The sequence below is a fragment of the Myiozetetes cayanensis genome, unplaced genomic scaffold (genome assembly GCF_022539395.1).
Source record: "Myiozetetes cayanensis isolate MyiCay16 unplaced genomic scaffold, myiCay2020 scf10, whole genome shotgun sequence".
NCBI classification, from domain to species: domain Eukaryota; kingdom Metazoa; phylum Chordata; class Aves; order Passeriformes; family Tyrannidae; genus Myiozetetes; species Myiozetetes cayanensis.
Window position 1 is genome coordinate 13,272,058 of NW_026086605.1, and position 27,240 is coordinate 13,299,297.

The 27,240-nt window shown below is 49.0% G+C and overlaps 2 protein-coding genes across 7 annotated transcripts; one reads left to right on the forward strand and one right to left on the reverse strand.

The window, feature by feature from the left end:
• Positions 1 to 162: 162 nt before the first annotated feature.
• On the reverse strand, positions 163 to 14,109 carry MFSD13A (major facilitator superfamily domain containing 13A). 6 transcript variants are annotated; one of them, XM_050336955.1, is made up of 9 exons: positions 14,022 to 14,109; positions 7,644 to 7,912; positions 7,109 to 7,188; positions 5,868 to 6,317; positions 4,860 to 4,977; positions 3,803 to 3,851; positions 2,887 to 3,058; positions 2,169 to 2,362; positions 163 to 1,964 (listed from the first exon to the last, which is right to left on the reverse strand). In XM_050336955.1, exons 2-9 carry the CDS (start codon positions 7,806 to 7,808, stop codon positions 1,711 to 1,713), a joined length of 1,482 nt encoding a protein of 493 aa, XP_050192912.1. In that variant the 5' UTR covers positions 7,809 to 7,912; positions 14,022 to 14,109; the 3' UTR covers positions 163 to 1,710. The 6 variants fall into 6 exon arrangements, with proteins under 6 accessions (XP_050192912.1, XP_050192884.1, XP_050192922.1 ...); XM_050336927.1 differs by having other exon boundaries at positions 3,803 to 3,899; XM_050336965.1 differs by having other exon boundaries at positions 3,803 to 3,899; positions 7,843 to 7,912; positions 14,022 to 14,063.
• Positions 14,110 to 25,943: 11,834 nt separating this feature from the next.
• On the forward strand, positions 25,944 to 26,681 carry CUNH10orf95 (chromosome unknown C10orf95 homolog). Its single transcript, XM_050340835.1, has one exon. It carries the CDS (start codon positions 26,007 to 26,009, stop codon positions 26,679 to 26,681), a length of 675 nt encoding a protein of 224 aa, XP_050196792.1. The 5' UTR covers positions 25,944 to 26,006.
• Positions 26,682 to 27,240: the final 559 nt, after the last annotated feature.

A 27,240-nucleotide genomic window follows, 5' to 3' on the forward strand; every position in this document is an offset into this window, starting at 1 on the left:
AAGCAGAAGGGTAAGCGACACCTCCCCCCGCAAGGCAGCAATACCCACTCCAGCCCATTGATCCCCTCTGCCCCTTGTCTCCACACAGCCATAGCTGTGTCCCCACAAGCACCACATGCACTTGTCCAGGTTAGAGCCACCAGCTGGAAGAAAATCAAGCAATTCAGAAAAAGATCATCTTTAATTTATGAAATGAAGAATCATTCTTGAACTTGGTTAGAAGTTGCACAAATAACTTATGATTGAACAATCAAGAGCTACAGAAGCCTCACGGCAGGAATGTCTTGGTCCAAGACAGAAGGCAGCCGTGTCCTGAGGCAAGATGGCAGGTTGGCAGGCTGAGACCCCAGAGGGAACCTGGCACTAAAAAAAGAACACATCCCTCAGCCTGCAGCAACGCTGCCTGCCTACCCTCCTCCTCCTGCAGCAGGCACAGACTTTGGCACATCCCTTCTCCCTGCTCCCAAACATATCACAGGGATTGAGGAGACACCCCCTTACCTCAGAGACCCCCTTGGGCATTACCTGTCCCATCTGCTCCCAGCCAAAACCAGGGAAACCAAACACCTGCTCTCCTCGTTGGATCCCTGTCTCAGCAGCCCGGTGAGATGATCAAACTCAGGCACTGTTTCCAGCACAGAGGAGCTGAGGTGTCTACCTCTCCCCACAGCTGTAAAATCTCAACCCTGTGACTGCCCAGCATTGTATCCGACAGGCTCCAAAGAGGAACTGAAGGCACAAAAGCAAGACCTGGTGTTCCTCCAGGCTGTGCTCTGCAACGGGAGTGTGCCAGGCTGCCTCACCAGGTCACCTGGGATGGCCCTGGGCAGGGAGGCACTTCCATCGGCTCATTTAGGGGTTGGTTCCCTGGTCTGTGCCAGCATGGGAGGGGGCTCATGGCACAGCTGTGTGGCAGCACTGAGTGGAAGGGACTGCAGAGGGGAGAGGAGGGATAAACATAGGCAACGGGATGCCATTGAGATGATCCAGCTCAAGGCTCTGAATTCAGTTCAAGCCCTGCACCTTTCTCAGGCTGGCAACGAGGCCTTCTGCAAGGCCACAAAGGACGGAACCTCAGCATAAAACACAGCCAGCAGACTCTGGCTGTGCAGGATGTTGTCCTGGAAACAAGAAATGTCTTAAGAGTGGATTTGGTCCAAGAACTGCAGCACTGTATGTGGGAGGGTTGTACCAGTTACTGGGAAAGGCCTTTGAGGTCCTCTCATCCTTGCTCCTGCTGTTCTGTCATCATGCCCTCTGTTACTTGGTCCCTCAGAAGCCTCCCACTCCACTCCCCAAAGCTGCAAGGCTCTAGCAAGGAAGGACTCCCTGTACAGTCTCCTCCTGCTTAGCCAGAGGCTGTGGCTCCCCAGGGCCATGCCCAGGGCAGAGGAGCACACTGGGGACGTGTCTGCCTCTAGCAAACACTGCAATCCAGCACCTCCTCACTAGAATGAGCAGCTCTCTGCTCCTGGGACAGGCTGGGATAAAATGTTCTTGCTCCTGTGGCCAAATGATCTGTCCCAGGCCCCTCCCATGCTGAACTTATGCCTTCAATAGTGACCACCTCCTGGAAAGAGTAAACATTGGCATGACAGCATTTCACAGTTGAATCGCAAACACCAGACTTTCTCAGCCTGCCACCCCAGCGTTTCACCTGCCCTCTGGCACCAGCCTGGAGCCAGAAGCACCCTGGGGGCTTGGGCACCCCTAGATTGTTTTGACCTCTGGTGCTCGGCCTTGAGTCAGGCTTTGCCGCTGAGCCTTCACCATCTGCAGCCGCTTCCCGTGCAGGCTGAACTGCGACCAGCTGAGGAGCTGCAGCAGCGCACACGTGATGGGGACGAAGACGAGGAGGTAAAAGCAGCCCTGGCGAAGAGTTGGCTCCAAGGCCACGGCAGACTCCAGCCTTGGCTGGGCACTCACCACGTTGCTCAGGGGGTTGCGCTGGAAAATGTCGTAGCCTGGTGTCAGAGAAGAGTTTGTGAGACTGGGGACACTGGGGATGGACCCTCATCCATTCTCTCTGAGTGACTGGCTGTGGAGATGCAGTGACCAGGCACAGCTCAGCAACTGGAAGAGCCCTCTGCCCCCACCCAGGGGACAGGACACTGAACTTGCACGTGTGCCCTCTGCTGCCCCGCTGCTTTCCCCAGGAGCATCCTTACCTGTGTATGCACAGAGCAGCCAGGTGCCAATCAGAGGGGCAAAGGTCTGGCCCGGCTTGGTGACCAGAGCCACCATCCCAAAGAGCAAGGCTGAGGCTGCCTGCTTCCTACGGTTCAGGACTAGATCCTCGTCCACCAAGTCGGTGACCACCAGGTTCAGCAGCTTACAGGTCCCTTCTGTGAACACACGGTTGCTGCAGAACAACAGGCAAAGCACTGAATAGGCATATCAAGAAATGACAGGAGTAGGTGAGAGATCAGCGAAAACAGACAGAGAGTGAGATAGGTTTCCCCACACTTTAAATAAGAATTTCAGAAGCCCAGGTTACAGGAGGGGAACACCACTAGCAATAAGACTTTGTACTCTGCAGCAATGCCTTGGATCATTCCTGACCTGCCACACAGACAGGCCTGAGGACAGGACAAACCAGGCCAGGGGCTAACACACTGAGGGCTGTAGAGGAGGAGAGGAGCTCTCAGCAGCTTGGAAAGGCTGCTGCCAGTCTGGCTGGTCTGTGCCCTCCTGAGCATTGCTGCCTCCCTCACAGCAAATAGACTGCAGTGACCCATCTCACACGCTCTCAGAGCTGGAAATCACATGGCTTATGTGTGACCCTGGCTATTGTTCCTTGCCTCCCACCCCTCTCCTTAAAACAGGGACAAATAATTTTGCTTCCCAGGTGGCAGAGGGCAGGGGAAGCAAGTGCTGCCTGCCTACCTGGCAATGAAGATGCAGAGCAGATACACCTGGTCAGGTCCTGCCAGGAGCATGACAACACTCAGAGCCAGCTTCAGGAAGAAGAGTCCTCGCACTACAGCGTAAACCCCACAGCGGCGGCAGAGCGACAGGAAGTAGAGGTTGTTGAGATGGGGGGCAATGTAGGAAACACCTGAGCAGAGACACAGGCACAGACAGCTCAATGGAGTTTCAGTTTCCACCATGCCCCCAAGTCTGATACTGAGAGTAAGAGAACAAGGCTGGCTATTGCCAGCAGGACTGTAGGACACAATACAGAGCATCCCCTATGCACATACAGAAGGCTGCAGCAGATTTACTCTGTGGCTTCGTGGCACAGCACACACTTTCCTACAGAGGGAGGCCTTCTCCCATCAACCTCATGGGCAGGAAGGAAAGAAGAGATTTGCCCAGTGTCACACAGAGGCTGTGACTCAGCCCTGGAACAAAAATCAGAAAGACAGAACTGCCTGACCAGATCTAGCCTGCACAGAATCCTTCCAGGGTAACTCTAGGATCACTGCCCACATATCTGTGGCAGCCTGGAAATGGTCCATATTATGCTGTAGAGGGAAAGGGTTTAAATTCAGGGCTGTGTTCCCTGCAACATCCTGGGGAAACTATCTGCAGCCTCTAATGCTCAGAGCAATACCTCTGTGGAGTCTGGCATCCAGCATGCCAGGCTTGTCATTACTAGAAGAGGCCCCAATTTACTTCTGTGCCCAGGAAGAACAAGTTGGAGGTCCCAGGAAGCATGTGGGCTGTGTGCATGTGTGATAGCCCAGAGACCTGCATGTGAGCACACCTCTCCCCAGACAGAGTTTGGGAAGAGCAAACCCAGACTTGGGCCAAGTCCTACCTAACTCAGCTGCTCCCTCCAGTCCCACCTGAGACTCACCGAGCAGGAAGGATCCAGTAGAGACAGAGATCTGGTCTGACAGCAGGTGCTCCAGGAACAGAGGGAAGAAGTTGCTGTTAAAATGGCAGTGAAAAACCTGTGAAGGCAGCATGCAGACAAGCCGGTCAGCCGGAACAGCAGTGAGAGAGAACAGAAAAAGCTAACAGCCCTCTGGGCTCTGTTGTCCTAAAAGCCCCATGCCAAGGGACCATGCAGGATGGGCCTGGAGTACTACAGCAGAGCAAGAGCTTGGCTGTGGAGTTTCTGGCACTGTCAGCTGAGACTGCAAAGCTGTAATGCCCCCAGCCATGCCCACCATGTGCCCAGGGTCAGCACTGCTGCCCAGCTGCCACGGCTCGGCTCGCACAGCGCAGGGCTGCTGGGGCCAGCAGGGCCAGCAGGTGACAGCAGTGACCACGAGGCTTTGGGGACACAGCGGCATGGCAGGAGGGAGGAGGCTGCTGGCAGGAGGACACAGATAGGGCGGCAGCAAGGCTTGAACACAAAGATGCAAACCAGCATCAAGAGCCTGCCTGAGGGGAACTGAGGGATCCCCAGGGAGCTGTGACTGCAGCACACAAAGCTGGGCAGGCTGCCGAAATTTGGTAGTAATCACTGAAGAGGATGAAGAACAGAAATGGCAAAGCCAACTGAGAGGTAGATCCAGCTGGACAGCGAGAACAGACAGTGATGTGAGCCTCAGGAAAGCGGAAAGGGGAAGGAGACTGTGCTGACAGCCACACCAGCCAGCCAGGCCCTGTGCTTCTGCACCCCAGATGGGCTGCACAGAGCTCAGCCAGCCCCTGTAATCCAGCCTACGCTCCAGAGAGAGGAAGGAGCACCCCACAGCTTGCTCAGGAAGTATTCTCAGTCACAAGCAGGGAGAGTGGCTACCAGCTGCTGAATCAGCCAGCATGTGCAGGAGCCTCCAAGAGAAACTGGGTGCTGGAAACATCTCTGCCCTTCCTGGGGAACTCACACGCTGCTGAATCACCATGTCAAACAGCCAGAGCCAGCGCTCATCCTCTGAATCAGAGTGTGTCACGGCTGTGCCTACCTGGACAAGATTCATGCAGACAAACCAGAGGAAGTTACGATGCCGGGAGAGCTGCTGGAGATACTCTGCCAGGGTGATCCTCTTCTCCTGGGGGACGGAGAGTTTCTCAATGTACAGCCTAAAGGGAAAGGAGGGAAAACAGCGACCATAAATCCCTCACAGGAGGCAGGACAGAGCCCCCAGCTCTTCCTACATAGTTGCAGAGCTGTCTCTCTCAGCTCCCAACCCAGCTGTTCCTCTTCCTGGACCAAATCGAAACAGTGGAGTCTACAACAACATTTGCTTATTGCTAGCAAGAGCCACAGGTAACAGGTCTCCCAAGGTACACCTATCTTCCAAATACAAAATTCAAATTTCTGCCCATAAACACATTCTCTTATTAGCCATTCCGCTATTATATACACGCTTCTCTTCCAGATCCCTGTGGTTAGCTCACCTGGCAGATCTCATCAGGATCCACTGCTACGACAGCATAATGCTGGCAGCTCTTAATGAGAGGTGACAAGAGTGGCAGCCCAAAGAAAAGCAAGGAACTAAACAGGGAACATCAGCTGTGCTGTGGCCTACCAACAGCACAGCCACTACCAGGCAGCTAAAGCAAGTAACAGGGCAAGACATTCACTTGTCCAGCTCCATAGGGAATGGGCAGCAAGGTGGTCTCATGCTCAAGCAGAAATGCTTTCATAAGCTGCATCTGACATTTTGCCACTCACAGGCCTCACTGGGTGCTCTAGATATTAACTCATTTCATATTCCAAACACTGGATGGCCATACAGCAGGTCAGGGATCTGCCTCCAGTTTGGGCCAGGGGTGTCACAAGAAAGGTTTGTTCTATTTTCAGAGGGCCTTCAGAGCTAGTGTGACAGAGCTGATCCTGGAAACTGTATCAATAGACAAAACCACAGATGATTAACAAAAGTCTGCCTTGTCCTGGATCTTCCCACACGTTCAGTTTGCTGCAGACCTATGCCAGGTTTTTGTCTCTGCTGAGAACTGGTGACACTTACTCTTTTAAGGTTGATTCCTGATCCCATTTCTCTTTCCCATCAGCCTGGAACCGCTGGCGGAGCAACTGTGTGGACAGTGTAAAACCAGTGATGGAGCAGAGGGCCAGCAGGACGCAAAATATGCGAAAGGAAAAGAAGTCCTCCTTGTTCCACACTGCATAGGACATGAAAACAGAGAGGGAGCCTATGGCACTGAAGAGGGAGCAGTAGAAGTTGAGGCTAGTCCTGTCTTTTGCTGAAACAGCCAGATCTGCGAGCAAGGCATTGTGATGGAGGTCGACCATGGTGAGAAAGCTGTCATACATGCAAAGGCAAAGGAGGAACTGCAAACCAGGATGAGCCCAGGCAACCCAGAAAGCCAGGAAAGAGATGGCAAAGAGGGGGCCATTGTGGCTTAGTGCTCTGAGCCTCTTCAGAACTACTTCAGGGGAAGAAATCTCTGCTCCTGGTCTGCAACAGAAGGAAAAAAAAATATTTTAGACACCTGGACAAAGCCCTGCATAACCATGTGTTCTTCTCTCCAAGGGAGTCATGTAAGTGGCACAGACACAAATAGAGCTTTTGCTCATGTAACAAGCACCCACATCAAATACCTTCTCACATAATGTGTGAGTACACTGAAAATATGGGTTTAAGAAGACCAAAAAGGGTGAAAAGGGATTTTTTTTTCTCCAGAGAGAGTCTCTTCCTGACAATGCTGCACTGTCTGCATGTAGCACAATGTAAATTATTTCAATGAGTTTTTACTGGTTGCAGAAAGCTACACTGTGATTTTCATTAAAACATTGATGTAAATACACAAGAAATGCTAATGGCCAACAATGCAGAGCTCAGCTCCCATCTCAGAGAGTTTGGGAACAACTGGTCTGAGGCATTCCATGTGGAAATAACTGTCCTTTTCCCGTTCTGCCTCCCAAACCATGTACAGACACTCTCCAACAGCCCACTACGAGTCTTGCTCATATAGGAGGGGCTTGAGATGTTTGACACCCATATTTTAGGTTCTGCGCCCCTCATGATTGTTGAGGGTTAGGGTCACATCCACCCAATAGGTGTGTGACTTCCTCTATACAGCCAGGAACTGAAACAACATTAATGAGCTTCAAAGGTGCCAGGAAAAGGTATTTAAGAGTTCTATGCCTCAGAAACCATTCCCTCGCCATCATTTTAAAGCTCCCAATTTCACATCATCTTCCCCAGAGAACGAACAGCTTCCCAGCCTCTGCTGGAACTTCACTTACTGCTGTGTGCTAAGGAACACTCGGTCACTCAGCCAGCCAAACAGAGGGTCATTGAGGCTGTTCCAGATCAGAAACACTGTCTAGGAAAATAAAACAAGACAGTGAAACAAACCGCAGGGCAGCTTCCACAAAGACTCAGTTCTGCCACTGAAGCAAGCAATGCTGAGCTGGCACAGTAAGCCACCAGCAGGAACTGTCCCAGCCCACCTTTCCTGCCCTATCACTCCTCTAGGATTCCCCTGTCTGGAGCAACTGGCAGTGAGGCCAGTGGTTTTCCCTGCCTATGAAACCCTGCAATGTCACCAGAGAAAAGGCAGTCTTGAGAACAAAGTTTCTGGGTTTTCAGTCCCAGCTCGTTCTATCTTTATATAAGTAGGAAAAACTGAAAAGCTCAAATTAGCACTTAGAAGGCTCCCTAAGGCTCCCAAAGGGGAACACTGCTGTTACAGCTAACACTTTTCACACGTCTAGTACGGAGCAGTCTTAGTTTCAGAATTTCTTACTTAAGAGGGCAAAACTTATGGAAAAGACTAACCTCTCCTATCCAAAAGGACAGTTTATCAATCTTGTAAACAGAGACAAAGGTGTCCACGTAGTACAGGAGGAATACGTTGTGCAAAATGGAAACAAAGAGCGACAGGGACCCGTAGATCACAGCAGTGGGCAAATGGAAAAGACAAGCCAGCAGTCGCAACCCCATGTTGGTGCAGTCAGCATTCAGCTCCCTCAATCACCTCCATTTCAGGTGTGACGTCTTCTCCCAACATCTGCTACATCTTTGTTGGGGCCAATCCATTGTTGCTCCTGCAGGAGAGGAAAAATAAACAAAAATAAATAAAATGAAACCAGGTTCAATTTCTCAAATGAAGTAGAAGTTGAATCAAGTTAATTGGTAAATCTTTGTCTGCAGAGATCAGAATTCATATTGCTTTGAGTAGCTGTTCAAAAGTGGATTGGAGGGGATTTAAGAGACTAGAAGCGCTCTGCTGCACTAAAGCTGTTTCATTAAGTGAGGCCAGGCTGCGAGCTCCCGGCAGTACGCCCCGTCCTTTACCCTGTAATGTTCTTTGTTATCCAGCAAGTAGCAGATTTATTTAAAGCTCTTTAAAGGCAAGGTCAAAGGAGCAATCAAGCTCAACAGCTGCAAACAACAAAGCAGCTTCAGAAAACACACCTAGTCCCTGACGTTTTTAGGTACCAGTGTAAATTTTTAGCCAAATGAAAATGACAACAGCTGTGATGCAACCTCACACGTGCACCCTGCTTTCGTGGGCAGCCACAGCTGACTGCACCTGGGCCGGCTCAGACAGGAGTTATTTATGGCAAGCAGTGCTGCCGCTTCTTGGCATGAAGAGACACAACCAGAACGTGATGGCACGCAGCAGACATGCTGCCATCATATGATAAAGGCAACCAGAAGTGCCTTAGCAGCTCTCCAGCTCGTCTTGGAGTGGCCGAGATTTTAGGATCAGAGTCTGAAGCAAAGACACTTTGGCTGGAGAGCAATATGTACAGAAATAAAACCAGTGGAAACAGCAGCCTTAGACCAGAACAAGTTGCTGGATGTTCTCAAGGGGCTGAGTGTGAGGAGAGGACTGCTCACATTGGCACTGACTGGAGCTCACGGCCAGGAGATGGACCAGCATCCTCCCACGATGTTCTCTTGTGCTTTGCAGGCTGAGCCTCCTCTCATGCTCAAGTTGCTACAGACCAAAGGCAAAACACAAGGCCTCTCTTCAGAGGCACTTATGTGAGATATTAAGGGTACTTAAATCAGTGCAAGCCAGCCCCTGCTGTCATAAGAAGGCCTGTTCACAGCACATACATGAAGGGTAACAACAAGGTCATGTTCTTGACACTGTCAAAAGCCAGATAAGGGGCTGGTAGTCACTTCCATTTCAGCCCTCCAGGGTCAGCACTCACCCAGCTCAGACATACTGTTGGGACTTTGCAAGGCGGGATCAGAGTGAGCACATAAGGAACGGGAACCTGTGCACTGAGCCAGCCTCGTCGGGCTTCCAGCACCAGCTGCAGCATGTCCAAGCAGAAGATCAAGCAGAAGAATAAACATCTGGGTATGAAACCTGATGAAATGCCAGTCCCATTCAGCATTTCCCTGAAGCCATGAGTCTGACCACTTCTAGGCAAGATTAGAAGAGCAAAAATAACCATCCGCTCTGCCTAGGCCAAGGAATTCCTCATAACTAGTTCAGAAAGAAGAGCAACAGCATTTGTTCCAATCAATTACATCACTAGATTGAAACTGCACATCAGCTTCACTCCCAGCCAGAGCACTAAACCTCAACTGGATCCAACTGCAGAGCTCTTGTGGAGCTAAGTCACCATTCTGCATCCCTGCCATGCCAAAACCCACGGCCAGCTAAAAGGAAGACACTGCTTGGAGGGGAATTCAGCCAGACAATGAACTTCTGTAGGTGTAATTAAAGACAGACAAGCCTCAAAGGGAAATTGAATTTTGTACGCAATTGAAAAGGAATCATGATGTCTAAACATAAAGGTTAAGAAGAGGGGAGAGCTAAGCCAACTGTGCCACCACAAAGTCCTCTGTCTCTCACCAAGAGCCTTCTGTGGAGTACCAGCTCAAGGGCAGATGAAGGCACCAGAGTGCAATGCACTCTCATGAATGGGATGGAGAACAAGGGAACAGAATAATTTTGCACCACATGAAACCTCAGTGTATCCAAACCATGACCACTGCGTGTATACATCCAACCTCACTACAAACTTCCCGCATGTGGAGATCAGGGAGAACAAAGTAGGGCAACTCAGGTGCCCAAGGGACGGAGGCAGCTGCCCTCTGAGGGAAGACTAAACAGGTGGGGCTCTTCAGACAGAGAGGAAAGGCTGAAGGGGGACATGACTCAGGTTTTACAGTCCCATGCACAGGGAATAAGGTGAATGTGGAACGGTCAGGGCACAAGATCTGGGAGCACTCACTGTAACTCGCAAAAAATCAGTGTAAAGTACACAAAAATACTTCTTTACCTGGCAGGTAGCAAACACCTGACATTTGTTCTCAAAGGTTACACAGGTGGGCAACAGGTTCCAAGACAAATTCATGGAAAAAAGCTGTACACAAACAGCTACTAAAGGGAGCAGGCAGGGAAATTCCCTCCAGCAACTCGAAACAGAGGGCTATGCAGGCTGCAGGTGGACAAGTGGGAAGGCCACAGATGGTGGCCCAGCTCACGTGTTCTCCCCCTAAACAGCATCTCCTGCTGCTGCCATGGGAATATGGGAAGAGACAGACTGACAGCGTGACCCGCAAGGGCAATTCTTAAACTGGACTTGTCTTTGCTACGCAAAGCCTGTTTGAAAGCAGAGCCTGCTCAGGGCTTGGTTCTTAGTGCTGCACTTCATGCTGTCCCCATCCAAATGATGCTTCACTGAGCACGTTGCACAAACCACAGCTGCTGAAGTTTTCAGAGACACCTAATTTTGTCATTTACATACTACAATGCTGTTCAAAGAGGGTGAACTTCTACTTCCTTTCCTTCCTCTCCCTCATCACTCCCTCACAGATGTGCAACCCCTCCAGCCAGCTGATATTTGTGATTTTTTGCTAGGATAGTTGTTAGGTCATTTTACAGATATTTTTTCCCCTCCCCATCTGCAAATGTGCAGTTAAAAAGAAACAAATCATAGTTGTCTGTAAAAAGCAGATTTTGCTTCTACACCCAAAGCACTGCATTATTTAAGCTCGTCACACTGGTATTTTCATAACCTTTTCCTTGGGATGGAGAATTACTCATGGAGTATGTCAGAGCTTTTCAACATTTCAACATGAGGCTGTAAGCAGTAATGGGAAAAGGAGCTGCAGGAGGGAATAGCTATTCATTCATGCTGAACTTCTTACACACAGTCCTAAAGCAACAAGTTCGTAAATTAGAAAGAAATGAGCCTTTATTTGAGGAACTTCCGCCTCCGCATTTGACATCTGGCTCCTGCCAGTGACGTCTGCAGATCTTATCTTCCTGAGAAGGATGTTTGAATACTGGCTACCAGGAAAGCTCTACTTTTGTTTGAGAGTTCTGGCATATGGCAGTGTCTGGAAACACACCACAGCTCTCGCACAGCTGCTGTAACTTCCCAGCCAGCTCACAGCTGGATTCATAAGTCCCTGTGTCCCATTGTGATTCGGCAACGCTTTGGCCTTCCAAGGCTGAGCTCCAGCCTTCCACAGCAGAAGTCACTTGTACTGAGCTACCAGCAGAGCCATAGATGTGAGTCTTGGCCCAAGCCAGCCCTTTAAGCAAGGCCAGACGATTTTTATGTGCTGAGGTTGCCACTCAAGAGCCTGAAATAGTCATCTGCAGACCTGACCGCAGTAACAGGATGACTCTCACATTCATTCTCCACTGGGTGGGTAATGCAGGCTGGACTGTCCCAAATAATACTTCAGGATATGTCTGTGCTTGATTCAGCTGTAACTACACTGCTTCTGGTGCACATCCTGGATTTTGGGTGTTTTACTAGCACAGGGCCAAATACACCAGCTCCATGTTTCTGCAACTGCCACACAATAAATCCACCCATCAGCTGGAAAAGTCACCTAGAGAGGACCCTATTTCTAGGCATTTGTCATGCCCAGACAGGACTGGGATGCTGGTAGTCCAGCCCCATTCATAGGGACGCTGGGCTGGAGCTGCACCTGTGAAAGGGCTGATGCTCTGTGACCTGTCCCAGCAAAGCACTTGGTGCTGGGCACATCAATTCCTCCCAGACCCCATAAGTGACAGTCACGGGTGTCTTCATCTGGTCAGGCTTATCCACCATTGACAAGTCCAATTTGGGAGCACAGAACAGGTTCTGCACACTCCTTCCCCAGAAATGTTCAAGACATAAGACAATTCAGAGGGTCCTCAACTACATGAAGCTACTTGGATTCTGGCAGATTCTGTCAGCAAGATGGGAAATCCCTCCACAGAGCTTTTTCACTGAATGAAACTGAAAGAGCCTCCTCTTAAACAAAAAATGCTTTTAAAAGCCTACTCCTGTCCCAGAAGAGCTCCTTCCTAGACACACACCACACAAAACTTTATTCCTCTAACCAAACTTTGATCCTGTGCACACTCTTAGAGGTGAATGTAGCTCCAAGGCTCTGTTTCTCTGTCATACTACTTCTGAAATCTTCACATTTCCTCAGATAACCCACTTACTAAGAGGGAGTCCCAAGGGAATGCCAAACACAGTCCTGTATGAAACAAGAAGGAACTCCCCTACAGCAGACTCCCAGCAGCCTGGTATTGGAAGGGTGAAGCAATGAAGCCTTTGAAACTCTTGACACCACCTGGATCAGGCATGGAAACATGCCTGGAAGAGACTATGAGGGCATTTGCCAGTACTGTTTACCAATTGAAGAATCACTGACCATTGTGTATCATGAGTTCAGTAACACCCTTCTTGTTACAGGCAATCAATCATGTGCTTCCATCAGGTGCTTCCGTCACTCCCGCCAGGCTCATACACGTAAACACAACTGCCACGCAGACAATTTACGTCTCAAACCAGCTGGTAGTTTCTGTGGAGCTGTGTTCCAGCAGAGCAATCTCCTTCAATCACATCTCACTCCCTAATGGGTACACAAGGTTTGTTAATAGAGGTAACTGGGTAGATCTCATAGCCTTGGAACTTGACAAGGCTTTTAACTTAACAATACATGGCATCCCGTGTCTAAACGATTGTTTTACAGTGTAAGGGAAGTGTGTTAGGTGTACTAACAATACTGGCTTCCCCATCATTTTCTGTCAATGTCAATACTCTGATCCTGTAGTGGACCTCTCAGCACTAGCATAGGAACCACTGGCAGGTAACTCTGGCCTCAAATTACAAATCTGGAAGTTAATATGAAGTCCTCATTGAACACAACCCCCAGGAGTAGGATCACAGAGGCTACAAGAGGGGATTATTGCAGGTATGCTGTCTGTTCTTTAAGACTTCATAGGAAGCACCAGGTGAGAGGCACTTTTTACCACTTCGCCAAGTGCAGCCATCAGGAGTTCCTGCTACACGCCTGTCTCCCCAACAGGGAGTCTCTTCACCTGTGCAAACCTCCCAAAGCCAGTCCCCCCGCGATGCCCCAGCTGCAGCCACAGGGCCACACACCGCTAATGAAGAACTGGAAGGAACCGAGCTGCTGAGGCCACCAGGGATCTCTGTGGCATTTCGATCTGAAAAACACAGCACTAGGTCACCAGCTGCAGCTGCTGATGTCCCACATGTGCCACAGGAGCACAGGGAGCCAGGCGATACCTGTGGAGCGAGGCCGGGGATGGGGACGCCGTGCCTCTGGACACGGCCGAGCAGCGCTGCCACCGCACTGCCCCATCCACAGGGCCCCCCGCACTGAGGAGAGGCCTGACAGCCCTGGGGGAGGAACGAGTGGCCAGGCAGGGGCACTGCCACCCTCCCGCCGTGGGCTCTCCCGCCGTGGGCTCTCCGGGGCACGGCCACCCTCCCGCGGGGGGCTCTCCCGCGGGCTCCAAGGCAGTGGGCTGTGCTGCCACGTGAGGGGAAGGTGTGACAGGTACACCACAGCCCCACTCCACGCTCCAGGACCGCCTCTCCTTACCGGGACCCAGACTCCGACCGACTCCACAAGGACCGTGACTGCCGCCCACGGGCACTGACAGCAGGGAGCGAGGGAGGACGGGCACCCCCCGGCCCAAAGTGGGACCGTCTAGAGTAACGGCGGGAGGTACATACTAGGGCTCTACCACTGCAGGGAAAGGGGGAACGGCCCCACTGGGGGGGGTTATCTCCTCCATCCCACCCGAATTGCCTGAGTGGAGGCGGGAGACCTCCCACGCCACCGCGTTACGCTGCAGGCGGGGAAACAAACCGGAGCCGGCGATGGGGCGGGAAAGCCACTCAAACCCCCGGCGCCTCCTACCTGCGTCCGCTACCTGCGCTCCCCCGCCGCTCCGCCGCCGCACGGCGCGCCCGCGCACGCGCACCCTCCCGGCCAGGCCCGGCCCCGCCCTGCGGCCATCTTGTGTCCTGGCGAGTGAAGCCGCAGACGCCACCACCTCCCGGCCGCCATCTCGCGTGAGGTCACCCCGCTCCCTCATTTACATAGCCCCGCCTCCCAGCGGCACGAGCCCCGCTAGCCGGGCAGGCGGACTGTTCTCTATGGTCGGTCCGCCCGTCGCCAGGGCAACGGGAACGGGCCGGGCCGGGGGCGACAACACTCGGAGTCACGGAGTCGTACAGTCAGAGAGGCTTAAAAACATAGAATCATCGAGCTGGAAGAGACATTTAAGATCATCCAACCCAACCATCAGCCCAGCACCACCACTGTTACGCCTGAAACACTAAACCATATCACCCAGTGCCACATCCAGAGGCTTCTTAAACACCTCCAGGGATGGTGACCACCATCTCCCTGGGCAGGCTAGTCTAATGCTTGACCACCAGAACACTGGAAAAAAAAAAAAAAATCAGATATCTACTCTGAATCTCCCCTGCCTCAGATTAAGGCCATTTCCTCTGGTCCTCTTACTACAGGCACAGCAGAAGAGACTGGCCCCCACCACACTACGCTCCCTTTGGGTAGTTACAGAGAACTATGTGGTCTCCTTTAGACTCCTTTTCTCCAACCTCCAAGGAGCGTGTGCCGAGCTGCAAAATGACAAAACAATGTACATGGAAACAAAACAATGCACATGGCTGCTTGGGGGCAGGCACCCTTCCCTGAAATCCATCAAATGTCCTGTCTGTGGCCCTAGTCATCAGCTACTTGCACTTCTCTCCCAGAAGTGTATTTCAGAAAATAGGGACTGTTGTTGTCCTTTATTATTTAAGATACCTCTGTGTGCCTTTCTCTAAAAGAAGCAATTCCTGGGTTCAGCATAAGCATCACCTTTCACCTCTCACTGCTCCCATCCAGCTATTCTCAAATTTCACCTGGTAAAATTGAGGCAAAAGCCAATTTGCTATTGGTGATACAATAAAGCCAATTTGTATAATTGCATCCTATTACTTTCCATATTTTTGTGCATTAGACTTACTAGTGGTTTCCTAAACAGGTCATTTTTATAAATTCATAGAAGCCAGGCAACTAATTGCAATCAACAGTGTTTGCAATTAAAGAGTGATTTGTAGGTGATTAGCTTCAGCTATTGAGACCACCTGCAGCAGAGCAAGGTATAAGGCATTAATCAAAGAATCATTTAGTTTGGAAAAGACCTCTAAGGTCATGGAGTCACTAAGTATCCCTAAGGAGTGTGTACTGCTGCTGCTGTTGTGCTGGGTAATGATGAGCTGACCTTGAAGGCCGAGTCATCCTTTCAAAACTCCTGCAGAGATTTCTATCTCCGAAGGCCCAGGACAGTGCAGGTGTTTACAATAAGACAGGGCTGATGGAAGCCATTGATATGGCTTCTTGCTTAATTACAACTACTAGATGAGCAGTGAGTACAAATACTAGCTTAGCTGTGGCTGAGTGTGAGTAAAAAGTCTGGGGGTAAACCAAAGCTGGGGGGAAAAAAAAAAGGGAGCAAAAAGGCAGTAGGATTAATTTCTAAATTATTTAGCGGTAGGCTCTTTTCTATGTTATTCAGTCTGTTACTTTAAAATTTACAGTTCTTTGGGTGTTACTGTTTTGCTGACTCAAGAAAGAACCTGAAGTTCTGGTGAGTGCTTTTTGAAATTTTTCCATGCTGGCTTTATGTGCTGAATTTAGCTGTTTCTTTACCTGTGTCCTCTATCTTTGCTCCCTGTCTGAGCGTGTAACTCATGTAATTGCTGAAGGAATGAGCTTCCTGTTGCCTTTTTTTTTTTTTTTTTTTTAGGTACAAGGGCAAGTTCAGGCAGGTATTGCAGCCCTGGTTACCACAGGAAAACTTCCACAAGGTGTGATGTGGTATCTTAATGCATCTCCTGGTTCTGTAAGTATATTCATTAAGGCATGTCAGTAAAGAGGCTGTGGAAAGCAAGCTGCCTCCTTAAGATCAGGTTGTTTCTTCCTCTGTTAAGTGAAGGCATCATCCCGGATGTTTTTTCTCAGGATGTGAGTACTTACACACCAAACAAATGTCTGTCTTTGTGTTCTGAACTTATGACTAAAGACCAGTCTGTGTTGCAGGGTTTTTTCCAGTAATGGTGGCAAAACAATACCAGTTGTAGCTTAAATGTTTGTAGTAGTAGCACATGCCTGTGGTTTTCTGCAGTTTCTTTGGCTTTTTGAAAACACAGATATCTCTGGAGATGGTGCCTCTTTCATCCTGGCACATCTGCTTTTTGATCAAGTGGATTCAAGTCCACATATAGTAGCATAACTTGGTTGTAGTATTGATTCATGTCAGTGCTCTATCCTGTAAGATTCCTAGCACCACTTGATTGTGAAAGATACTAACATAAATTGTTATTGTTGTGTCATGATAGGCTTTAAAGACTTTAGTTCAGAAAAAATGACACAGAAGGGCTTCTCTGAGTGATTGTGTTCTTCAAAACACATTATTGTCTTTTGATTCCCATTTAAAAAATCAATAATGATATTTGTGAGCTATGTTCTGTATTGTCTAAAGACTGTAACAGAAGGTAGTTGGATTTTTTTTTTTTATTTTAAAGTTATTAGGGAGTTGTAGATCAGCAGATGCTGCAGCTGTCTGCCTTGGGAGATGCAAAAAGAAGTAGTCCCATGGGTTATTCTAGCTCCGATGTTTGTTTGAACTTACACTAGAAAAACAGTGTGTGTTGCTGTTGTAACAGAAGACGCTTTTATATGCTGCAGGAATATGTTGTATGTAATACAACCCCAAAGCCTGGATAATCTCTTTCCTGCCCTGTCCCTCTATTTGGGGTGATGATCCCATGGGAAGACCTAGTACAAGTGTGTAAAGTTCAGTACTTCTAAACGTCCATTCTCAATGCGGGATATGTGGGAATGGGATCCAAGTGTGTTTAAAACACAAGTAGTTAAAATGCAAGTGTTTTGCTTTGACATTGGTGTGTGTCAACAGAGGAATCCCACTGTGGGTGCAAAGTCCCTCTGGAGAGCCAGGCTGTGTAACCAGCTAAGGCCTTTGCAGGACATCGGCAGACTCTCCCAAGAACACTTCAAGGACAATGACTTGTAATCAAGCAGCTGAGAGAGCGGGATGCTGTGAAAGTGCAAAACATGTTGCTCTGCTATGCAAACTGCCTGTGTGTGAGATAAGGAAGTGCTGGGAGGTAACTGGAGCTGGGCACGGGAATCAAGGCTGGAGTTGAATGGTTTATCTTGGAGTGTGTAAAGGCAACAATATACAACCGGGAGGAACCAGATAATTATAGGGGTGTCTGAAGCAGCTTTTGCAGGGTAGAACCTTGCAAGGCCACCCACACTGTATCAGTAATACCATGAAAGGCTGAGATTGCCTAGGTAACGATATCAGAAGTGTCAGACATAGTTATGGACATAGCAAAACTGAGACCAATGAGAAAGAAATAATTAGGGGTCGACTGTCTGTTTGGGAGGAGACTGGAGTAAGGGAGGTCTGAGCGTGGCAGAGAAAGTGGATCCTGAAATAAGAGAATAAGGTATAAAATGAGACAAAGGTGGGAGCAGCTGATTGCAGGAGTGCAGACATCTACAGATGATAGTGAAGCCTGAGGACCTGAGCACACTGGAATGCTGAAGTGATGCTCCTTGAACAACCTGCTGGACTCTCCATCAGGTCTATGTTGGAAAGACTTGGGGGAGGGTAGAGCAAAGAGGGCTAAGTGGTGTGGAAGGGAAGGGTGGCACCTGTGACTCAATAGCATTGTGTGTGGTTCATAAGACTTGATTAGTAGCTTCATAGATGTGTGGAAAGTGATATAAATAACCATGAGATACTGGTGGTATGTTAATGAGGTTATTGATCATTCAGTTGACTTACTGGCATGATTGATTGATAAAAGCTAGTCTCCTGAGTGTGTTGTCTCAAGACTGCAATCTGAAGGGGCAGAAGTGACAGCTGGGGCTTGACCATGATCTCCTAATTTGGAAGTTTGAGCTAACTGATACTGGGAAATTTTCTTTGAAGAAGAGAGTGTGGATGGAGATGATGGATATCAGATGAACTCTTGAGTGAGAGGAGGAGCAGGTCTGTGTTCAGGCTGTGTTTGAACATGGAGGGGATCATTAGGACTGAACAGTATGAAGTGCAGATTAAAATGTGCTCGATTAAAGAGAATAGTGTCGAGACACAGAACTGTGCCTGGCAAAGGCTTTAGATGAGGAAAAAGATGATAGCTTTTGGAAGGGCTGACTGAGATCGTGAGACATGAGCACAGATTTGAACCTCAGCTGAGGAAGACCTCTGATGCAAAGGGTGCCTGCATTGGTTGCTGGGAAGATGAGTCGTGGTGGTAGCTTTAATAACACAGAAGTTAGGCTGTGCCAGAAGTAGGAATGTCAGAAAAGGAAAAATCTTGGAGTGTGTCCATACTCCAGACTTTAGTGCACCAACACATCTACCTAGGGAGAGGCCGAAGGGGTGACGGCGTTGAGATCACCTTGGCAGCAGGCAGGGGTAGTTCCAAGAGCCTTGCCTGCTGATGCAGTCACCCTGTGGTAACACTCACCATGTTTTATTCTTGGCAGTGCAGCTGTTCCAGAGCTGCTGTGTTATCCAGCAGCTGCAGTCAGAATAGGAGGAGTGGCTGCTCCAAACATCTCGGTCACCAGGGAGTTGCATTTTGACCGCTATTAGAGCACAGTTGTGCAGGGGGGTGGTTTTTGGATCACTGGAGTCAAGTAAAGTCTTGCTCTGCCATGACTAGGGCTTTTCCTGGTTTTTTGATCTCATACAGAGTCTGGACTTTGCACAAACCTCAGAAACAAATGCCAGACCCATATTAGACTTCAGTGCTTTCTGGGAATGTTCCTTTGAATAGCTGAAATGTATCTACTCCCTCTTCAAAGGGTCTGTATAAGGGGTGACTGACTGCAATGTGCATTAGCTGCTATTTCCACAGTTAATGGTGCCAGCTGAAGCTCTTCTCTTTGTGGTGCACTAGTAATAGCAGGATGAGACTAGTGTCTTCTGGTTTCAGAAGTTAAATCCTCCTGCTTGGCTGAGCTGAAGGGATTGTTCATAGAGTTCTGGTATCAGCTGTGCTTGTGGTATCTTCTCAGTTGGCTTAGGCAGCTGCAAGAATTTGGACAGTGAAGTAATTCCTGATGGAAAGTTCCCTCCCATGGTGTGAGAGGAAGCAGGGTCAGAGCCCCAGGACTGCTGGGGGAGTTCCTCAAACTGGATCAGTGGTACAGGAACAGATAAGGCTGCTTGAAGGCCTTCTGATGGCAGAGGAAGTAGGGGGGCCTGCAGCCATCTCCATCCATCTGCTGCCTGTGCTACTGCTTTCTTTGATCTAACCAAAATAACTTTTGTATTTACCTTTAGTAAAAACATACAGAACCATCTGGACTGGTGGGTTTCTCCTGTTTCTACTGATCTCTACTTCTAATCTCTCTTAAATCCTTTCTACCTTGTAGCTTTACTGCTCTTTGGGGAGTCATGGAACTTTCACTCACAGTACCTGATCTTGCCTGCAAAGCCCTTTTGTTTCTCAGGGATTGTGTTCAAGCTGTTTTCAGTATCTGTTACCTTCCTCTACATGTTACCACGTTACCATGGCAAATAACCTCACCAGGCTGCCACCCTCATCCAGGCTGTGCTCTGTGCTGCTAGAGAGGCCACAGGGATAAGGTGTGTGAGCAGGCATGGGGCAGAAATGGCCCCGCTTCATCTCAGCCCATCACACTGCATCTTTCTCCCTTTCTAGATGTAAGAGGTCACCTCTTCCAAGAAGTCAGCCCTCCCCTCAGGTTGTGGTGGGCTTTGCCTGGCAAAGAGGAGGCCTGGTCTCTGCAGCCCTGGGTTACACTCCTGTTAATCACTACTGCCTGCTGGCACCAGGCATGATGTAGTAACCTCTTGTAGAAGTAATTAACGCTCTTTGCTGGGAGTGTGTGTTTGCTGGGACAGTGTAGGTGTGCTTTTCTCCTGGAGAGCACAGCAAAATGTGTGGTGCTGTTTCACCTTTGTGGGGGGGGAGAGTGTGTCTGTACAAAATCCAAGTTTTTCATTATTAAGCAGCACTAACATGGGAATCTGCTCCTCTAGATAAAAATTAAGGCCTGAAAAGACCCAGCTTGTAACAAGTTATTGCACTTTCCTTGAATTCCTGTGTTGCTGCCAGGCACGTCTGGCTAAGAGAAAACATTTCCTTTAGGAAGCCAGCCAAGTGCCTCTGTCCTAAGAATCAGTACTAGTGGTGGAGGATCAAAGCTATTGCATGGTGCTCTGTGGCTTTTCCATCTACTCTCCCACCTCCCCAAGAAGTACTTGTGAGTCTTCTTCTGGATAAATTTTTCTTAAGACTTCAAACCAAGCATGATCTTATTCTGGCAAAAAAGGGGTGGAAGTGACAGGGAAAAATAAGAAACTGCTTTGTTGTGATCTTCTCCCACATACTATCAGGATGCTGGATAAACCTGTGGGACTCTGACACCAGAGCTATGAAAGACAAACCGTGGCTTGATAAGAACATTCAGTTTTAACCTCTCACTTTAAGCAGCCCTTGAAGTTTTGGGTTTTTTTGTCCAAGGCAGGCCTTTGCCAAAGCTTTGTCAGATGGCAACAATTTTGCAGACTCCGCTCAAAATGGGGAGACTTAACCGGAAATAACTCATGAGTTCTTCGTTCCCTTGGCTGGAGGAAATTGGTGCTTGTGCAGCATTCATCCCTGTACCCTTGGGGTTTGCTACAGAGCAGTGGTATGAGATTTGTGGTTTTTCCAGGATGGGGAGAGGAAGAGGGAAGGAAGAAAGCTAGAAAGAATAGTCTGAAAGCTTGGGTGCTGGAACAGTGGAAAGGAAAAGGTAACTTAATGGGATCTTCATTTTGGAGCAATGGAATCATCACAGGGCAATGGAATGAGGCAAGAATAGTCCTGGTTGAGAGTTACAGTAAATTAGATGGCCACGCCCTCTCCTGTGGGCCAAGTGTCTCTACTGTTGTGTTGACTTTCAGTATGCTCCCTAAGGAAGCATCCAAACCCATTCAAGCTGCCAGCCTGACCTGGGGACCCTACTGAATTTCGCTGCTGCTGCTTCAGGTGGACAGAAGACTTGGTGACATTCTTCACAGTGTTTGTCTTGGTGACACTAAGACATGTGAGATACTTGTATGAAGTTTCACATGTTAGATACTGTGCAATACCTTGTATGTTGGTCTGTGCCCATGCTACGGTCAGGCTCACTTTGCATATTCTCAAGGACAGAGATTAGTCTGGCATGGACTTGAATATTTACACTTGTCTCTGTTTTCTGCAGCTTACAATGTTTTGGTTTTTTTTGGTGCTTTACAAATACCTAAACAGAAAGCTCACCCAGATTCAAAGCTAGCTCGGGTGACAGTAAAGCACTACTGCCCTGAGACATGTCCAGAAAAACTGTGTGCTTCTGTATTGCTAGGAGGTAATTTCTGTTGCTTTAGATACCAGGAAAGTCCTACCAGCCTTGGGCATTTCTGTATTAACTACTGGTGGATTCATCACCTGTAGTAACTGAGTAAGAGAGGGGTGAAACCAAAGCTTTTCTATGCTTGAGCTATCAAATGTCCTCTTTGGTTTTGTGTTGCAAACATTGCTTGGTTGCTCCATAGCAACTCTGTCTGGGGCAGCTGGCACTGAAGCACGCTTTGCTTGGCAGATCCTTTTTGGGAACTGTGGTGTCAGTCTCCTTGACCTGCATCAAGATGTGTGAGGAGGGAAAGGCCCTGCCAGATGGGCAGTGGGTAAGGGAATTGCTGCAGTCAGCTCTGGCAAGCCTGGGAATAGTCTGCAGTATCATGTTCTCACCAGAGATGACAACCTTATTTCAGTTTTTCAGTTGTCTGTAACCATCTTTGGAATTTTCTCTCCCTTTTTTTTTTTTTTTTTTTGTGGGTTTTTTTGTTTGTTTGTTTGTTTGTTTGTTTTCTGTTTTTGTTTGGTTTTGGGTTTTTTTGTTGTTTTTGTTTGGTTTTGGTTTTTTTTGTTGTTGTTGTTTGGTTTTGTTTTTTTTGTTTGGTTGGTTGGTTTGGTTTTTGTTTGTTTTGTTTTGTTTTTTTGGTGCCTGGTGTCTCATTCATCTCCAGCCAAGTGGGATTGAACCCTTTTCCAACAAGGCCAGAACTGCTGGAAAGTCTTAAAGTGAGAAGCTTACTTGTCTTGTGCTGTGGCCTTTCTTTCTGGGTCAGTCCCTTATTGCTACCTGCTGCCAATGACTGCTCCCAGTGCCCTGGCTTGGGGAGGCTTGGCTCCCACCTACAGCCTGGTGTCTGTCATCTCTGTTTTCAGTCTGTGGCACCAAAAAGCTGGCATGTATTGTTGGATGTCAGTGGCTCTCAGGACTAGGGAGGCATTCAGCAGAGCTCATCTCAGGCTTTAAGGACTGTTTTGCTGTTTTCCTGCTCAGGAAATCCAGGTGCTAGGCAGTGGATGTGGTGATTTTTCCCCAAGGCATATCAGAGCTTGAAATTGGAGCAAAGGAAGAAAGTGGCTGGTAGTCCAAAAAGCCAGGATCTCCTCTCCCTTTCTGGTCCTGCAGTTGCTCCTGAAGAGCTGGAGGCTGTCAGATGTTTACTTCCAAGGCCAGGCTGGCCTCTGGCTGTTGGCATGCAGCAACAAGGGAAGTAGGAGCAGGTGAATCATAGTATGGTTTGAGTTGGAAGAAACCCTAAAGATCATCCAGTTCCAACCTTACTGTAATGGGCAGGGACACCTTTCACTAGACTGGGTTGCTCAGAGCCCCGTCCAGCCTGGCCTGGAATGTTTGCACAGATGGGGCATCCACAGCTTCTCTGGGTAATCTGTACCAGTGCCTCAGCACCCTTACAAATTTATTTCTACTATTCAATTTAAATCCACTTTCCATCAGCTAAAGCTATTACCGCTTTTCCTATCACTGCTTGCCCCTGTCAGAAGTCCCCCTCCAGCTCTCTTGTAGACCCCCTCTAGGTACTGGTGCTCTAGGGTCTCCTCAAGGAGAGGAAGGGGAGAAGAAACTGGGAGTTGGACCCTTTCCTCAAGTGGTACCACTAGGTAATGTTGGTGCTTGTGGCTGGTTTTCTTAAGCATTTGGCTTTTGATGCCTTCCAGCCACCAGATGGCCTGACAGAAGATCGCCCTTCTGGCAAGCCCTGTTTTCTCTGAAACACTGCCTGCTCTCACTTCCCAGTGAGTGCAGGACAGGATCAGGCAAGCTGGTACTGGTACTCTAAAAGACCTCTTTTCCTGTACACATGAACTTATCACACTCTAACTCAGCCCTGCAGAGTCTAACAGGGCTTTGCTCCAGCTGTGGTCTCCCACATCCTGTCTCTGGAAGCTGAAGCTGTCTGAAGATCAATATGAACAACAGGCACTTGTGTAAAGGTGGGGTAAACCACACTGTCTGGCCCTGGGAGCACCAGGCTGCAGCTCTGGAGGGGCAGGGTGGGAGCATTGTGCCTTCTGCATACCAAAACCTGTTGCAACACACCTGAGGATTCAGAGCAGTGCTGTGCCCTGCCAACCAGGAGCTGGGGTTTGGTGCCCTGTGCTTGTGCAGGTAAGCCTGTGTTGAGGCAGGCTGAGAGCTCTGTGCTGGGGGGCAGGCAGGGACAGGGCAGTGCCAGGCAGCTGTGCAGTGAAGCCTGGCAGAGGCAGTGCCCACCTGAGCCCTGGACACCCAGCCAGGGCTTGCAAACTTCCTCCAGAGCTGTGAATTCTTGTCTACAGGGAAATGTCTTCACTTCTATGGTGGGGCGTGTGGGAATTTTGTCCTGAAATGCTCCCAGCCCTGCTTAATCCTCATCTTGTTCCCCCCCTCTTAACTTTTCAGTTTGCTTCCTCTTGTGGGTCATCCTGCCTGGCTGAGCCACCAGCTTGTTCCCCGTATCTTTTTCCAGTGCAACATCAAAGCAGTTAATAGCTGTGCTCAGGCTGCCTTATGATTTGGATGGCCTGTCAGCCCTTCTCTTTGCAGCTGCCAGGAAGACCAGGGAGCAATGGTGCTGCCAGCCAAAATGCAGGGTGCTACAGCAGCTTCTGAGAAAGAGCTGGTCATCAAGTAGATGAGAAGAGCTTCTCCGGGGCTGTCAAAAAGTGGCATGGAGCAGCACACTGACCCAGCAGGGGGGGTTGCTTTGTTTCACACGATGGATGCAATAGCTGCATGCTCTGTGCAGACCACTTGCTCTGAAACACAAACACTCCACGGAAATAAACCTGTGGATCTCCATAGGGATGAAGGGATGAACTATTAAAAGAGGCACTGAGACTGGTTTTCAGGAAGAGACTGTTTATTCCACGTACCCACCTCGTGCTGCCGTTGACATACAACATTCCTTCGGATTTTTGTGGTAGTTCTGAGCAAGTTAGGCAAGTAGGTTGTGAACTTTTTTGTTTGATTGTTTCATTTCCTCCTATCTGAGGGGGTGATGGTTTTGACAGGCTTCGGCTTCTAGGCTGCAAGTCTCATTTAAGGGTGCTGCCTAGACTTGACTAAATACTCTAGTGCTGTTCTGCTGTTCCCTGTGTGGGGTGAAGGCTTCTAGCCCTGAACCCATGGCAAAAGCAGGCTTGAGGAAGTGGAGATTATGAACCTCTAGGGACAGGAGCAACTTGTGCTGGTTGAAGAAAAGAAAAACCTCCACCATGCAGTACCCAGCATTGCTCGTGTCAGCCAACTCTTAGGGGATGGCTGAACTTCTTGTTAAGCTGGAGGAAAGCACTTGAACTGAGGGCTGAGTTTCACCTCTCCTTCTTGGTCACCTGAGGGAGAGGCAACTCTAGTTAAGGCTGATGCAAAAACAGTTTATAGGATCTGAACTCCATGGGAAAAAAATTACCTGACTTACTGCCTTTGGTTCTGTTCATGGTATTTTCCTGTCTCTGGCAACAAGTCAAAAAAAAAAAAAAAAACACCCCCCCCCATGCAACAACTTAAAAAAAAAAAAAAAGAACACCCCCCCCCATGCTATATACAGCTTCCCTTCCTGCCCTTGGGGAGAGGAAAATGAGTCATGGGAGGACATTGCTTAATGCCCTAGAGGGTGCTTGGATATATGGCAAGGGCAGGCTAGGAGCAAATTCCACTGTAGGTCAGAGTTGCTCAAGGTAAATGCACACTTAAATGTGAATGATAAATAGTGAGACCAAAAGGAGATGCCTATACATGAGAACTTGTCAGAAGAAATGTAGATGTGCCTGGATTTTGCTCTAGAAACACACAGTGGGTAGAGCTCTTTCGCTTATCAGAGTAGAAGCAGGGCTTTAGGAGGATGGGGAGAGAGAGTCAAGGACAGTTAAAGATCTTTTAATTTATTTAAGACTTTCTAGTCTAGGCAGGATGGCAGCTGAAATGACTGCAGCACGGCTGGGCTGTTGCCTCTTTCCTTTCTTTGCTTTGTTTTTGTTCTTCCACTTGTGCTTGCCTTCCCCATTTTCATGCCTGCTCAAGCCTCCAGCCTCTTGCAGTTGGTATTGCTGCCTCCCAGCAGTGCAGAGATGAGTTGTGAGGACGTGAGGTTGTTTCTTTTGCCCTCAGTGGTTTTTGTCAGCTTGTTCCCATCCCTGTAACTCCAAGATGAGTGGGTTAAATGGCGAGTCTCGCTGAGCAGCTAACAGGCAGTCATTGGCAATGTGGCTCTGCTTGTTCTTGGCAGGTTACTGCCCCTGCAAGCTGCAAGGAGCTCTTTTTATTAACTATTAATTAGTTGGTATGCTTAGAGTGCTAGGCATATCTCCTTATTCAGCCAGGTTCTGAAATATTTTTATAACCAACGCAAATTTTCTCTTCCCCTCCTGTCCTCACAGCTTTTGAGACTCTGCAACTTCTCTGGAGAAGTGCCCCCTGTGTAAATCCCCAGGCTCCTGTACGATGTACCAGTCCAGCTTTGTGCCACGGGAGTATTACCCAGCTGTGATCCCAGCTTCTGCCTACACCTACGCACCGCTGCGGCCTGGGAGAGCAGAAGACATGACCAGCTCCGTGATGTTCCCTCCCATCCACATGCACAACTTCTACAGCCGACCCATCACCTTTGTGGTGGACCAGAACAGCTACCCTGACTATTCAGGTGGTCAGGTGGAGTATCATCATCTCTACAGTGCCTCCAATCCCTATGTCCATCCATACTACACCTGGCACTTGCCTCCCATGGTCCCCGTCCCTTTCTACAGTCCCTACGCAAACTACCATCCCTACGCTGCCTACCAGAGGTCAGATCAGTATCGAGACACGTGGCCAGAAGGCTTTACAATGAGAGGGGAGCTTCAATGGGGCAAGCTTGGAAAGGTGTTTGGGCCAAGGAAAGACCTCCCAGAATTTGTGAAGGATGATCTCCGGAGGGTTTATGGCACCTACCCACGGACCAGTGTCTCCATATCTTATCGGAAAGGAGAGTTCTTGGTCAAGGGAGACCCCAAGACAGAAGAGCAGGAATATGCAGTGGAAAAAAAAGTCATGCAGCAGGCTGTGACCCCCAGTGCCAGTGAGGCAGATGACAGCAGTGAAGACCGGAACCGTAAGAAGAAAAAGAAACTGAGACGTTGATGTAGCCAGTGCCCCAATGGACAGGTGCTCCAGTGCCCTCAATGGGAGCCAGTTGGCAGCTGCTCTTGGTGCAGTTGGCAAGTAGCACAAGCAGCAGATGCCACCACTCCTGTTGATTTTTTTTTAACTGTTCCCCATCCTCCACAAGCTTATGGCAGCTTTGCTCTCTTTGATATACAATGCCCATCCTTTGAAGAAGCCACATGACACTTGATGGTTGGATCAGCTCATTGGTCCTGAATTTGAAATGAACATTTGGTTTCCACTGGTTTGGTTGGTGGGGGGGATCTCCAGACAGTAGCCCTTGATTAGAGAAGATGAACCTCTTCCTACTTTGTCCAAGGGAAGGGCCTGTGAGCTGATTCCCTTCCTGGAGAGATCAAAGCATGATTTCCTCCAGGCTGAGGGCAGTGCAGGTCCCAGAGGACAGAAGGGTTCTTGAATACTCTAAAGAGCAATTGTCTGCATATCTTGTCACTGCTGTTTATGACCACACCATTGTGCTTAATCACCTGTGATCCCTGTATGCAGCACTTCCCTACACGCTGGCAGCAGATCC